Source organism: Pollachius pollachius (assembly GCF_949987615.1).
Source record: "Pollachius pollachius genome assembly, chromosome: 4".
Taxonomy (NCBI): domain Eukaryota; kingdom Metazoa; phylum Chordata; class Actinopteri; order Gadiformes; family Gadidae; genus Pollachius; species Pollachius pollachius.
The window spans coordinates 30,781,591-30,796,119 of record NC_136937.1 but is presented as its reverse complement, the minus strand read 5'-3'; the positions used below and the strand labels follow the sequence as shown (position 1 = coordinate 30,796,119).

The 14,529-nt window shown below is 49.7% G+C and overlaps 1 protein-coding gene across 2 annotated transcripts in view; it reads left to right on the top strand.

The window, feature by feature from the left end:
- adamts1 (ADAM metallopeptidase with thrombospondin type 1 motif, 1) overlaps positions 1–14,156 on the top strand; it is a 27,438-nt gene extending 13,282 nt beyond the window's left edge. Inside the window, exons 1-8 of one of the 2 annotated variants that reach the window (XM_079735366.1) lie at positions 5,114–6,246; positions 7,468–7,808; positions 8,322–8,454; positions 9,009–9,466; positions 9,790–9,976; positions 10,455–10,633; positions 11,364–11,539; positions 11,891–14,156. In XM_079735366.1, coding sequence (XP_079591492.1) covers positions 5,583–6,246; positions 7,468–7,808; positions 8,322–8,454; positions 9,009–9,466; positions 9,790–9,976; positions 10,455–10,633; positions 11,364–11,539; positions 11,891–12,626 — 2,874 coding nt within the window. In that variant the 5' untranslated portion in view covers positions 5,114–5,582 and the 3' untranslated portion in view covers positions 12,627–14,156. Of the gene's footprint in view, positions 1–5,113; positions 6,247–7,467; positions 7,809–8,321; positions 8,455–9,008; positions 9,467–9,789; positions 9,977–10,454; positions 10,634–11,363; positions 11,540–11,890 lie in introns of those variants that run through there. The other variant, XM_079735365.1, reaches the window with a different exon arrangement.
- The last annotated feature ends 373 nt before the right edge of the window (positions 14,157–14,529 follow it).

Below are 14,529 nucleotides of genomic sequence, written 5' to 3'. Positions count from 1 at the left end.
CCTTTTGAAGACAAACCTTGCAACTATGAGATTGATAAAAGGCGCAATTTGACAATGACACCCTTAAAACTTAACGCAGGTTAAACGACGTCCCGGCATAAATATGGATTTGGGAAATGTTTCGTATTATTTTGTTCAGTGTGCATATGTGTGCACGTGTATTTTCTGATAAAGTTTGTGGTCAGTTCATGTGCACAACATCTGATTGCTCTCACACATTGTGTGTGTCTGTGTGTGTGTGTGTGTGTGTGTGTGTGTGTGTGTGTGTGTGTGTGTGCGTGCGTGCGTGTGTGGACATTACAATTTGTGCGTGTGTGGAAGTCTTTCTGTCTCTAACCTCTATCTGCGAGCACATGGTTCAAACTCGTGGGCCTTCAACTATGTTCATCACGCACATGTTCCTTGTGTTTACTTGTCAGACGTCACCCACAGCTGCATTCTGAAGGCAAAGAACAAAGCCAGCATAATTCAGTTGTTTTTCACTATTGTTTTGCTTATCAGAAGTAAACAACCGCAAATAGATTAGTGGAAAAACATTGTGCCGAAGACATCTGTTGTCAAATGATTCTTAAGAAGTCCCTGAGTTTTCAGAACGACCAACCGATCTGATCCGCATAATCGGTTTTAGTTTGGCAATTGTACGTACATTCCGAAAAACAAAAATGTTTGCGCTTAGCTATAGCGAGTCAACATTGTTAGCTTTAGATTCTGAGATAACCCTGCGCTCGAATCGATTTTGAGGACAATCATCGGACTCAATCCTCGGATATTCAACAACCCAAGTCTGCAAAGCTGACGGGGTTAACGTTTGACGAAGACACCAATCGCAACGATAAACGGAAAACACTGAAATATGCTGGCCTTGCCCTTTGACCTTTCGTGGTTTCACTCGTTACACTGGTGCTGGGGGGGTAATTTCCCATGATGTCTGTCCTCATTTGTTTATATGTTTTCGTCTTCCTCAGTTGTTTCCGTTTTATCGATGAAGGTAATCGATGAATAAGTGTTTGGGGTTTGGTTGGTCAACCCAACATATTAACTGACGATGGGGTTATGTACTAGTCCTCTTTCACACACATCTTTTTGTAACAGCTGAAATTATTTTTTCTAAATAAGAGTGCAATATAATTCTCACTAAACAGTGAAAATAAAAGTCTGCCCTTATTTGGAAAACTTGCCTGCAAAGGAAAACGAAAGCCAAACAAAATTGAGTTGGTGAAACATTCTGTGTGCGAGTGTAAGAGGTGTTGTTGTTAATGGCGATAAATGAATTGGCCACTAAGTTCAGATTCATCGCTAATACTATTTCTTGTCTTGTCTCTTTATCCCTCAATCAACAAATTAAATGATTCCCTTTCTCCTCCACCTATCTTAGATACGTACCACTGCAACAAAGGAAGAAGAAAACAAACAAACGGTAAAGGGTTTAACTAACAGTCAGCATATAACTAGCTTAATGCTATGTATGCCCTGTCTCATCTGTTTCCCAGATAGCTAGGATGAGTGACCTTCAGACATTCAAAGCTGCTTAAAACTTTATCGATACTTGGTCAAACATTACATCGACCCAGAGCCAAACCATCTGGCACCTATGCAATATTTCTTTATTTTGAGAACTTCAGAGGAGAAATCTTGTCAATGTTCCGAACATTTCACCCTTTCCCTCACACTGGTCCACTGAGATTAACGAAGAATCGACCACGAAAATATATTTTATTATGAAAAACGTAGATATTGCATGTATGGGTCAGTATTCAACCGTACCTACACGTGCAAACACAATTGTACTCAAAGTGTTAGTCTACACTTTAGCGAAAACATATATAGGCCTACCCACTCACACACACAAACTCACACACAAACACACATAGATTACAGCCTCAGGTTTTAACAAACACGACTTTTACTCAAAGTCACAAATAGAACGAGCAAACACAAATGTCGGAGGGCCGATAACCTCTCTTCGGGACTTTCATTTCCGAAGGGTATACTTTATCTCACAAACATGCACACACATCTGAGAAGAAACACGACGTGTTTGCTGACTCTTATAATCGGAAAACATTGACGGAAAACCACCGCACTGAACATGTAATTTATTGTCTGTACAACCGTCACGTGTGAATCTGAAAACGAAACAACAAAAGGCGATGTGTTTATTTATTTTCTATCAAATTACTATTTAACATACGATGATTATGTTAAGTAAGAAAAATATGATTGTTGCGGAATGATCCCTTTGTAAGAAAATGTTTCGGTTGGTTTTTAGTCTAGTGTTCCACATCAATATATGTACATAAAAATATATGTATTTAAATTGTTTTCTCTCAGAGTCTTTCATTTTGTCCTTGATGGAATATATTTATATATTTTATGGAGTATATATATCAGCACAGAATAGTAGATCACTTTCATCAAGTCAGCCATACAATATTCACATCTACAAATTATCCATGTTTAGTAAAAGAAAACCAATAACAATATTATTTAATATTATTTTTAATATTAAATATTGTTTTTTTCTTTCACTAAACATTACATTTAGTAATGTCATAAGCAGACATTACTAAATCAATCTGTTTCTATCTATTTATCTATCGCTCTATCTATACATCTATATCAATCACTATCAATCAATCCATATATCTGACTGTCTATATATCTAGCCACATTCCATTGGTCTCCCCTTTTAAGGAGGAAAAGGCAAGCAGAAGCTTACAGAAATAGGAAATATATATTTTTATATTTTTGTTTCGTCATGGTTGCAAAGATGTAGATTCGTTTTGACCGTGACTGTTGGACTTCATACCATATCATTTTAAAAATCGCACTCTGAGTTAACAACAAATCACCTCCATGAAAAAAAGATTTAGGAAAGGAAATATACCGACCAATCACAATCCTTTATCTTAAATGAGGCGGGATAAATGAGATGATGATGCAGCGAAGCTGGAGAGGTGTTTTCAACCACAACAAATATGGCTGCCGCTGTTGTAGAACAGTTGATGCAGCTATCAAGAGAGTATTAAACTAATATATTTATCTAGATGTTTATTTTAACTAAAGAAAAGAACAAACGACTTACACTTAAAGCTTTTGTTGAGAAGAAAGGTGTATATTTTTCGTCGCTCAGTGCTGCGTCAGCCGTTTCGTCTCTGATTGGTTGAGGGCCTATCCAATTGCGTCCAGAGGCATTGTGATCAGTGCCCGTTGGTGACGCGCTTTGGAAGTCGAACATGAACGCAGAGGTTCCAGACTGATTGCAGTTTGCAATTCCTCTGGGGAAGACAGGTTAGTAATCACAGTATCTCCCTGTGGAATTAGGATTACATAGACTACATTTTTTAAAATGTGGACTACATTTAAATGTAGTCCATTTAAACTACGTTTTAATGTAGTTCAACCAATCATACAGTATTCTGATGTACTACGTTCATTTGTTTGGGGGTCCTTTAAAAGTAAGTTGGCTTTGTCAACAAGCCAGAAAGAATAACATTGCTCTTTTATGTCGTTCACAAACAACTACACAAACGCATTTCGAGAAACCCAGTAATAGTGTAGCGGCCACACAGTGTTGGACTCCTGGCCCAAAGGTCCTGGGTTCGATCCCCCAGGTACACAGCCCTTGAACATGATACCCCAAACCCTTCCTACTCCTCAATCACATGTCAAAGGTCACATTTGATGAAGGCCTTTGCCTAATAGCTAATGTCCCCATTAACTCTCAGGACAGTCTTGTAAATATAGGGCAAGTTTTTCCCTGATGCCCTGAATATTGTATCAAAACCTCCACATAAAGTGACATTCCCATCTTCAGTTAGTTAATCAATGGTTTCATTTGTATTCCTCGGCCGCGCCCTGGCGGTTGGAGACGATAAATCCTATGATATAAGTTATCAAATGTGATGTTGACGCGTCCTCTGGTGGCTGTGTTAGGAACATACGTCCCGGAACGGATGGCCTACTAGACGGTTCCCCGGCGCCATGCCGCCCCCTGCTGGAAGACACCGACGGTGCAGCGTTAAACGTATTCTCCTGTTGCTTTTTAAGGTGGCGTGTGGACCAGTGTTAAGACTCTAGATAGGTCAAATATGAGTTATCTATTAGATTATTGTGTTGTATTATATTTTTGAAATGGTCTGAAGTTGTTTTTTATCGATTCATGAGTATGAGTGTTGAGCATTTGTATCCTGGTGTTGTTTGAATAGACCAGAGTAGCAGGCCTATAGCATTTAGACCTTTACTGATCTAAAGAGAGTAACAAAAAGTGCATTAAACACTTGATTTAGATTTATTTTTAACATATATTTTAATATATTTTTGTATACTATTTCTCATGCATTCAATGATCCACCAAACATCGATAAGGCTGGAAGAGGATCTTAACTCATGTATGGGGGCGAGGGGGGGGTGGGGGGGGGGGGGGGGGGGGGGGTGAGAGAGAACCTGGCAAATCGGGCATATCGACGTCTCCGAGCGGGTCAGAACCCTCCGGTCCACCTTAAGTGAGCCCACTGCCCCATGCTGCTCCCCTCTCTCCTCTCTCTCTCTCTCTCTCTCCCCCCCCCCCCCCCCCCCCCCCCTCCCCTCTGCTGAAACGGTGGAGCCACGGTGCACCTCAGCCTTATTGGCACAATGGAAGAGAGAGGGCTACGGTCCTCCCCTCTCTCCCCCCTCCAGTATATGGCAGTAATAGTTCACATCAGGTGTCTTCACTTCTCTCTACTTTCCTCTAGTTTCCGCCCAAAGCACATTTTCAACCGCGCATTTTTCCAATAGCACTTTATTGGTGTGCGTAAAGCAGACCCGTGCACGGTGAGAAAGACCAGTGAGGAAGATGGCAAAATAAAGACTTGGTAGACTATTACCTAATAGCGGGTTTTGGGGTGGTTGGGGTGACTGTAAACTATTACTAAGAGATTATGAGAAATTACAATACAATTGTAAAAAGGAAAGAAAAAAAAAGAGGGAACGCCAGCCATGTGATTAATTGTGCTGGCATCGCGCCAGCTCGGAGATTTCAAACGGGCCGGTAGAGGGGGCGGGGCCGGGGAGGGGTATATATAGAGGAGACCTCGGCAGAGGGTCCGAGCACAAGAGCAAAGAGCTGCGGGCACAAAGCTGCAAAGCCGAAACTTAAAAAAGTCAGAGCAACAAATAAAACTTGAAGAGATTTTTCTGACAGCTTTGGGTTTTTTTTCCATAACGCGTTCAAACAGTTGGAATTGACCGAGATTAGGATATTATTTGGTTTTCCTCTTGAAGAATACGCGTTGAAAGTTCACTCTACATGATATATGCGAGCTTTTTTTGCATTGAAGTAATACTTTTTTTTCAAAGAGTTTTGCACTGGATTTGATATTTTTGGAGTCTTTTTTGCACATTTTTCGTGCGTAATTGCGAAGACACTTCGCACGGGAACCCAAACGACTCTGTATCAGTAGTTCTTTGCGGGATACCAGCAACGGAATCTACTTTCCCTTCTTCGAAATCGTGTCTTTTTTTTAATTCACCCATTCATTCACTAATTTATTAATTCATTTTTTATTCAAACTCTAAACGGAGGATTCTGCGCGCGCACCATGAAGTCACTCCATCGCTCATCACTCGCGCTATTCTTCGCGTTGTACGTCAGCGCGGCGCGCGGCTCCTGGGAGGAGACCACCGCGGTGCCCGTCCGCGTGCCCCCGGAGCCCACACAGGGCCACCCGTGGCGCACGCTCTCTCCGGAGGAACTGGAGAAGGAGTCCGAGGTGCGGGTCTACCGCCTAGACGCGTTCGGCGAGGAGCTCGTGCTGCGGCTCGAGCCCGACCAGACCTTCCTCGCGCCGGGCTTCGTGTTCCACGTCGTGGGTCGCGGACCCGAGGAGGAGTCCACGGAATCCCAGGGCGCAGTCCTCGGAGCCGAGCCGGGATGCTTCTACTCGGGGACGGTGAACGGGGACGCGCGCTCCGTGGCCGCACTCAACCTGTGCGGCGGGCTGACAGGCGGGTTTTACCTGCGCGGTCTGGAGTACTTCATCCAGCCCGCGCGCAACGCGTCTGACCTGCGGGAACCGGTGGGGGAGGAGGAGGAGGAGGAGGTGGTCCACGCGGTCCGCCGCAGAGGTCTCTCGCCAATGGCCGAGGAGGGAGGCGGCGGCAGCGCCAAGTGCGGGGTCAACGAGGACGAGCCGCGGGTGCCCGAGGACCTGGACGCGGAGAAAGCGGTGGACGACCGAGGCGCGTCTTCTGCAGGCGGAAAAGGTACGCGTGGAAAGCACACGAGTGTTCGTGCGTAAAACCTGTGAGTCAAAGGTGGCCATTCCACGTCAAGTTCACGCTTCAACTTCGAATTCAACTTTATTTCACAAAATAAAAACAAAAACAAGTTTGTCATCGTAAAGTAATTTAAATTCTTAAGATTAAGTCTTTCATTTGGATCAGACTTCCACCATAATCAATGAACGTGCGCATTGAAAGCGCTGCAGGCTGCACGATACGATGACCACAAAGGGTTAACCGTGGACCCAGCTACCTTTGACAGCTCGCAGGCCTGGAGGCGGGGAGGGGAGGGGGAGGAGGGGAGCCATGGGGAGGGGACTTGGGACTGTGGGAGGGAGTTATGCCGCTGTGCAAGAGCCCCTCCGAAGTAGAAAAAAAGAGAAAGACTTGTAATCTCGCCTCCTGGTACTGACTACGCAGCCTAGCACCGGCCGACTTTAATTTTTTTCCCTCTCAAACAAGAAGGATTTTCTCCCTCGACCATCCCTCCCTCTCTCGCTCTCTCGCTCACTCTCTGCTAAGTTTTCCACCAGAGAAGGTCATTCCAGGAATGTTCTCTGTAGTAGTAGGAGGGAAAGGCGGGGGGGGGGGGGGGGGGAGGGGCCCCAGCGGCCCCGGCCGCGCTGAGTCACGACCGGTGCGGGCGCCTCCAGGCACATCCGCGGAGCCCGGTCCCAGCTCCCTGGCTGAGCCCTCTCAAGCCCCCTTCCCCCCCCCCCCCCCCCCCCCCCCCCCCCCCCCGCGCGCCGCTGCAGAAACGAAACCCTTTGTTATCGGTTACGAGCGTCGCCGGCTTCCGTGCCAACCTCGTTTAAAACGTTTCAGACGGCTCCCCGCGAATTAATCTAGTGGCGAAGTCCCGACCGGGCGACCGGGTCGCACAAGGCGACATGAGGAACCGAACGTATTAGTGGACTGACGTGAAATGGAGCACGCGATGGATGGTGTTTACAAGTGCTAATCTCTGTCCCTCTCTGTCTCCCTCCCTTACCCTTCCTCTCCGTCTGTCTGTCTGTCTGTTTCTTTTCCTCTCTCTCTCTCTCTCCCTCCCCCTCTCTCTCGTCTGTCCCGCCCTTCTTCTCTCTCTGTCACTGTCTCTGTCTCTCTCTATCTGTCGCTGTCTCTCTCTCTGTCTCTCCACCCCTTTCGCTCCATCCCACCCTCTCCCTCCCTGTCTCTCTCTCCCTCTCCCGCCCCCTCCAGCTCCCAGCCGGCGCCGGCGCTTCGTGTCCACGCCGCGCTTCCTGGAGATCATGCTGGTGGCCGACCAGTCCATGGCCGAGTTCCACGGCGCCGGCCTCAAGCCCTACCTGCTCACCATCATGGCGGTGGCGTCGCGCCTCTACCGCCACCCCACCATCCACAACTCCGTCAGCCTGGCCGTGGTCAAGCTGCTGGTGGTGTACGAGGAGGAGCGGGGCCCCCAGGTGTCGTCCAACGCCGCGCTGACCCTCAGGAACTTCTGCCAGTGGCAGAAGCAGCACAACCCGGCCAGCGACCGCCACCCCGAGCACTACGACACCGCGGTGCTGTTCACACGCACGGTGAGTCACAGGGGGGCACCCTGTGAAACCCCCCCCGCGAGTGATGGGGCTGCCTTTGGACAAGGCCACCCAAAGCTACCCGAGACCCTCATTCCCTCCTCCACCCCTCCTCTATTCCCTCCTCCACCCCTCCTCCATTCCCAACCCCTCCTCTATGCGTCTCCCATTACTCCCACCGACTCCAGACCCTCATTCGAGGGTCTGGAGTCGGTGGGAGTAACGGGAGACGCAATGGGAGCTAAAGTACCGGTTTACATTTTTCCACCTTGCTTTTTTTTTTTAAAGAACTCAAGCTTCATCTTCGGTTGATTCAAATTGTTTTGGGCAGGGCGACACTAACGTGCTCATCCGTCGATCGATTAAGGTGCCTAGACACTGCGCCCCTTTGGCAAAAGGTGGTGCAAAAAAACCCAGCGGAGCGCTTTTTGAAGTCTCCATGAAAGTGAACTTGACCCCCGTCGATAGATCAGACGAGAGGCGTTCAACTGAAGCGCTCTTCCCCTCTTTCCCCAGGACTTGTGCGGCGCCCACTCCTGCGACACGCTGGGCATGGCAGACGTGGGGACGGTGTGTGACCCCGAGAGGAGCTGCTCCATCGTGGAGGACGACGGGCTGCAGGCCGCCTTCACCGTGGCTCACGAACTAGGTGAGGGGCGCTGCCGCGGAGGCTAGGTGGCGAACGCGGGCGAGCGAGCTAAGTTCGGGGATCTTCGGAGGTCCCTGATCTCGTGAGGTCCCTGTCTTCTTAAGCGCGGAAGAGCGTAGTCTTCTCGCGTATCATGGATCATAGTTCTGTAGAGCTAAGTGTATTGCTTGTGTAGGAGAGTTCGGTCCTAACTAGTGTGGTACAGGATTGTCTTCACAAGTGTAAAAGAATAGTCCTCACTTGTTTGCTAGAATGTGTAGTGGTCAGTGTAAAGTATTTTGCCCTTCACTGTTATCAGAGGGATTTTTTGTTATCACAGTCGTTTAGCAGAACAAGATATCAAAAGTGACCTACAATAAAGTAGTTAGCTTATCTAGGGGGTAAGGGCATCTGGCTCAAGCAGGGCTACTGGTAGGCTGCGCACATTGGGGGATCAAACCCAGTACCTTCCCAGTACCTCAGCCTACCCACCCCTGTGCCCGTTCCTAGACTGTAGCCCCCCCCCCCATGTCCACCTCCGTTTTAACGTCTCCGTTCCCCTCGCCCTCCCCCAGGCCACGTGTTCAACATGCCCCACGACGACGCCCAGCTGTGCTCGGGGGTCAACGGGAACCACTGGGGCTCCCACATGATGGCCTCCACCCTGTCCAACCTGGACCAGCAGCAGCCCTGGTCGCCTTGCTCCGCCCTGATGGTCACCACCTTCCTGGACAACGGCCACGGCCAGTGCCTCCTGGACAAGCCCGCCGCGCCCCAGCTGCTGCCCAGCGCGCTGCCCGGGACGGTGTACGACGCCGACCGCCAGTGCCGCCTCACCTTCGGCGAGGGCTCCCAGCACTGCCCGGACCTGAGCACCACCTGCTCCGCCCTCTGGTGCACCGTCACCACCACCAACGGGCTGCTGGTGTGCCAGACCAAGAACTTCCCCTGGGCGGACGGGACGGCCTGCGGCGCCGACAGCTACTGCCTGGCCGGGCACTGCCTCGCCAGGTCGCAGGCCGCCAAGCACCAGGTGAGGGTCCATGGCTTCATGGCGGGGGGGGGGGAGGGGGAAGTGGAGCATCACTATGCTAACATTTCCCCCAAAATCGTATTTAACGGGGTTTTCATTTTTTGTTATTTTTTTTAATTATTTTAGGTCGTTAAAACGACAATTTTAAGGAGAATACTTGTGATTTTTAGAAATGAAATGGGAAACAGTTTTGTTACATACCAGAAGAAGAAGAAGCTAATGTAAAGAGAGGCTATGGAAGTGAAAAGTAGAAAATCGTGTTTCACCAAACCCCTGTGAGTGGGCCTGCAACGGGACTAAACGTAAACCTCCTCCGCTTCCAGACGCCGGTGAATGGCGGCTGGGGTCTCTGGGGTCCGTGGGGAGACTGCTCCAGAACCTGTGGCGGCGGGGTCCAGTACTCCCACAGGGACTGCGACAGCCCCCTTCCCAAGAACGCCGGCAAATACTGCGAAGGAAAGAGGATCCAGTACCGCTCCTGCAACACCGACGTCTGCCCAGACAACAATGGTGAGAGCTCTTTGATGCGCGGGACTTCAGACGCCAGCCATTAGCTGACCTGCCACCTGTTGGATATTGCAAAATGTAAAGCGGACAAAAAAAAAACAAAGAAATTGGACTGTGCTTGGTTTTGTCACCTCGATGTGACTTTCCTCCCCGAGGTGAAGAAGTCGCCTAGAAGTCCTCTTTTCCAAATGTTTACGCAAAAAACACACCATATGTTTACCGTTCTCATATTTATCAGGGTTTGACACGCGCGTCTGAAAACTGATACGTCTGGCTGGACAGCCTCTTTATATAAAGGCCGTGTTTTTTTCCCGGCGTGCTCGTGTGAAAGTTAGCACGCGGGGTTAGGCGAGAGCGAGCGAGGCCATATGTCTGACACCTCTCTCTCTCTCTCTCTCTCTCTCTCTCTCTCTCTCTCTCTCTCTCTCTCTCTCTCTCTCTCTCTCTCTCTCTCTCCCCTCCTTTCTTCTCCGCTTCTCAGGACTGACGTTTCGAGAGGAGCAGTGCTTGGCGCACAACGACATGTCGGGTCACATGACCTTCAACTCCCGCGACGGCGTGGAGTGGGAGCCAAAGTACGCCGGCGTCTCGCCAAAGGACCGCTGCAAGCTGATGTGTCGCGCCAAGGGCACAGGCTACTTCTTCGTCCTCAAGTCTAAGGTGAGCAGCGGGGAAGGGACCGGCTCAGGGCCAGGGGTGGAGTAGGGTTGGGGTAGGGCTAGGGTAGGGAAGAGAATAGTAGGGGTAGAGTTGGAGTAGAGTAGGGCTAGGGTAAAGTAGGGCTAGAGAGAGGTGGGTTAGAGTAGGGAAGAGCAGAGAACAGTAGAGAAGTAGATAATGGGAAGAGTAGAGAACAGTTGGTGCAGGGTAGAGGAGAGATAGTTGGGTTAGAGTAGAGTAGGGAATAGTCGAGTAGAATATGGGTAGAATAGATTAGGGAAGAATAGAGGAAAGTTGGGCTAGAGTGGAGAAGAGTAGGGGGAGAGTTAGGCAGAATAGATCCCAAGTGACTAATATGTTCTGTGTTATTTGTGAATAGATAAGAAACAAACAAGAAACCAATCGAAACCGATAGAAAACAGCAGAGTAGAACAGCAGCGGCTGTGCAAAACTGCACAATCTGCAGCTTCCCCCTTCGCTGCGTCTAGTATCACTATTCGGCAGTAAAAGCCCGACTCTTACTTGCACCGACAGGAAAAAGCGCAGAGGTCAGCAGCAGCTGTAATATCTTCCAGCCCCCAGGGCAACGGCCTCATTAGCCCTAGCCTTCAATTCATTAAGTCTGTTCTTCCGAGAAAAGTTTCCTCCCTCGCGTCTCCTCGGCGTGTTGCGTAACTCAAGCCACTCACTCACTCTAACGGTGTTATTCGCGTCCCTCTGCTGCCCCCAGGTGGCCGACGGCACTCCCTGCAGCCCGGACTCCACCTCGGTGTGCGTGCAGGGCCAGTGCGTCAAGGCGGGCTGTGACCGCGTCATCGGGTCCTCGCGCCGCTTCGACAAGTGCGGCGTGTGTGGAGGAGACGGGTCCACGTGCAAGAAGGTGTCCGGCTCAATGGAGCACGCCAGGTGAGACCGCTGTCAGATATCACATTTACTAAGCGGCTGATCATTTGTTTACACAATTTTAGCACGTTTTTTTGTTTTATAAGTAATTTTAAGGTTAACATGTATTGTTTATTGATACAAGTAGAGGTTATATCGTTTACTAAATGACATTTAAACAAATGTTATATTTAAAACAAAAATGATATTATATATGAAATAACTAAAATAAATATTAAACTCAGATAAATAATAACGACATAATAAATACTAATACTGTTGATACTATTATAGCACTACGACTAATATCAATGGCGCAATACATCAGTACCACCAGAGGCGTACTTTGACCCCCCCCTCCCCTCCCCTCCCCAGGCACGGTTACCAGGACGTGGTCACCATCCCGGCCGGCGCCACGCACCTCGACGTCAAGCAGCGGGCGCCCGGCAACGGTCGCCCCGACAACAGCTACCTGGCGGTGCGCCGCGCCGCCGGCGGCTACCTGCTGAACGGCGACTACAAGCTGACCACGCAGGAGACGGACCTGGCGCTGCGGGGGGCCGTCCTCCGCTACAGCGGCTCCGTGGCGACGCTGGAGCGCCTGCGTAGCTTCGCCCCCCTCCCGGAGGCCATCGTCATCCAGGTGCTGTCGGTGGGCGAGGCCCCCAGGCCCCGCGTCAAGTACAGCTACTTTGCCCCCCGGCCCGTGGGCCCTCGCGGCGGCGGCGGCGCATCCCGCCGCCCGTCCATCAACGCCATCCGCGAGGTGGGCGTCGCCGAGTGGACCCTGAGGGAGTGGGGCCCCTGTTCCCAGAGCTGCGGGGGCGGGGCCCAGCAGCGGGAGGTTCTGTGTCTGGACGCCCACGGCCGCCCGTCCCGGGAGTGCCCCGAGGAGCTGAGGCCCCTGGGGGCCCGGGCGTGCTCACCGCAGCCCTGCCCCACCTGGCTGCTGGGGGCCTGGACGTCCTGCTCCACCACGTGCGGCCGCGGGTACCGCAAGAGGGCCCTGCGCTGCCTGGGGCCCGACGGGGCCACGGTGGGGCCCGAGAGCTGCGAGCTCAAGGGAAGGCCGCGGCCCCTCCTGGAACTGTGTCACCAGGGGCCCTGCTAAGACTCCTGGGGGCCCTCCTCTAGGGGGCCTCCTTCTCTGTCCTCCTCTCCTCCATCCTCCTCTTCATGATGTGCAACAGCAACTCCTTCACCGAGGCAGGGGACTCTGCGGCTGTCAGGGGCCCCTCCACTCCGGGGCCCCTCCACTCCGGGGCCCCTCCAGTCAGGGGCCCCTCCACACAACAGCCTTCTCAAGGCGAGGCCCCGGTCCCCCCCACACGGAGCAGAGACATTCGGAAACGTCGGACGCCGGCATCGGAGTCAGTCCCGTCGAGGTCCAAACCCGATTCTTCCGACAGAGGCCAGACCAAGAGTAACCATAACAACCAGCAGCTTCCCCCCCCAAACCCCTCCCCCCCTGCGCTATTCTGCGCTATAAAAGACGATACAAAGATTCGGGGGGGGGCATTTTCTTGCGGCGTGACCCGAGGGCGGGACCACAGAACCAAAAAGGCTGCGTCGAGGCGAGCTGGGGGATTGGGCTACCTCCCGGCCACGCTCGAACCCAGGCTTCCATCCAAGGGGTTAGCGGTCCATGGGCATTCCTGATCCAGTAAACCGAGGTGCTACTCGCAATGCCAACGCCATGCCTTTTGTGTGTGTGTGTGTGCGTGCGTGCGTGTGTGTCGTGTGCGTGCGTGTGTGTTGCTGCACACGTGTGTGTGTGTGTGGTTTGCATGGTTGTGTTGTTTGTCCAAGCTGGGCTGGACAGACACACAGACATTAGGGTGGGGGGAGATTTCTTCCGCAGGGTAGTCGTACACAGTTACGCGAACCCCTGAAATATCTACGTTTATGCATATATATATATAAAAACAGAAAAACTAATGAAAGAGACTAGACGTATAAATATATATATATTTTATCTTGCTCAAGCCATCAGGAATGGAACAAAAAAAAAAAGAATATTGGTTCATTGTTAGTGTTTTAAAAATGTGTTTTAAAAATGTTTTAACGTTCAAAATACTTGAACCAGTCCATCTTTGTTTATGATACGCATGCTAGACACTATAAATAGATCACTGTCATGGCCGTCGGCACATCGTTACGTTGAGTTGTCACTACGTCTGTTCAGAGAGAAGACCAGACTTTGATTATTGTTGCTGTTTATGTTGTTTTTTCTTTTATAGCCATATCTTGCCCTAATCTACATACTCCTTATGAGGACATTGTGGATACACCAAAGAGGAGCGCTTGTGTGTGTGTGTGTGGGTGTGGGTGTGTGTGTGTGTGTGTGTGTGTGTGTGTGTGTGTGTGTGCGCAAGTTAGCGTGAATGTGTTTGTGTGTGTGATTCTACAGAGGGACTCTTCTCTTATACTACTTCATAAGTAAGTCTCTCCTGCCTTCTGAGAAGGCATGTTTTGTTGCTGTTTTGTTTACCTATCGTGGTTTTTATCTTTCCTTTTTGTACAGAATACCTAATTATTTATTTTTGTACAGCCTGTTAAAATGTACTCATGAGGCTTTGTGTTTTTTGAAAAAATGATATTTTCTATTTGATATTGAGAATCACAGAAGGATTAGAATAAATAGAGTATTTATACAGTATTATATATATATATATATATATATGTGTGGTCCTAAATACATGAATAAAGTATTACATTGACCTGTTCACTCAAGTGTCTTGCTGATTGCTGTTTGACTTCAAAATCAAATCTTCAAAATCTAAATTTAATTCAAAATGAGTCAAGGATATAGCTTAACTAATAAAGAAACAAATAATACTAAACTTAATTTTAGCTCATCTTAAAACGATACATACATTTAGCCATCAGGGCACCGTACAAGGGGATTTCCATTCGACCAATCAGGGCCCATTCCTGCATCGCCCGCTTCATTAGTGCAGGCAGAGAGAGGAAGTGCCTATGGAGACCGCAAACCTTCCAATCAACTAGACTCG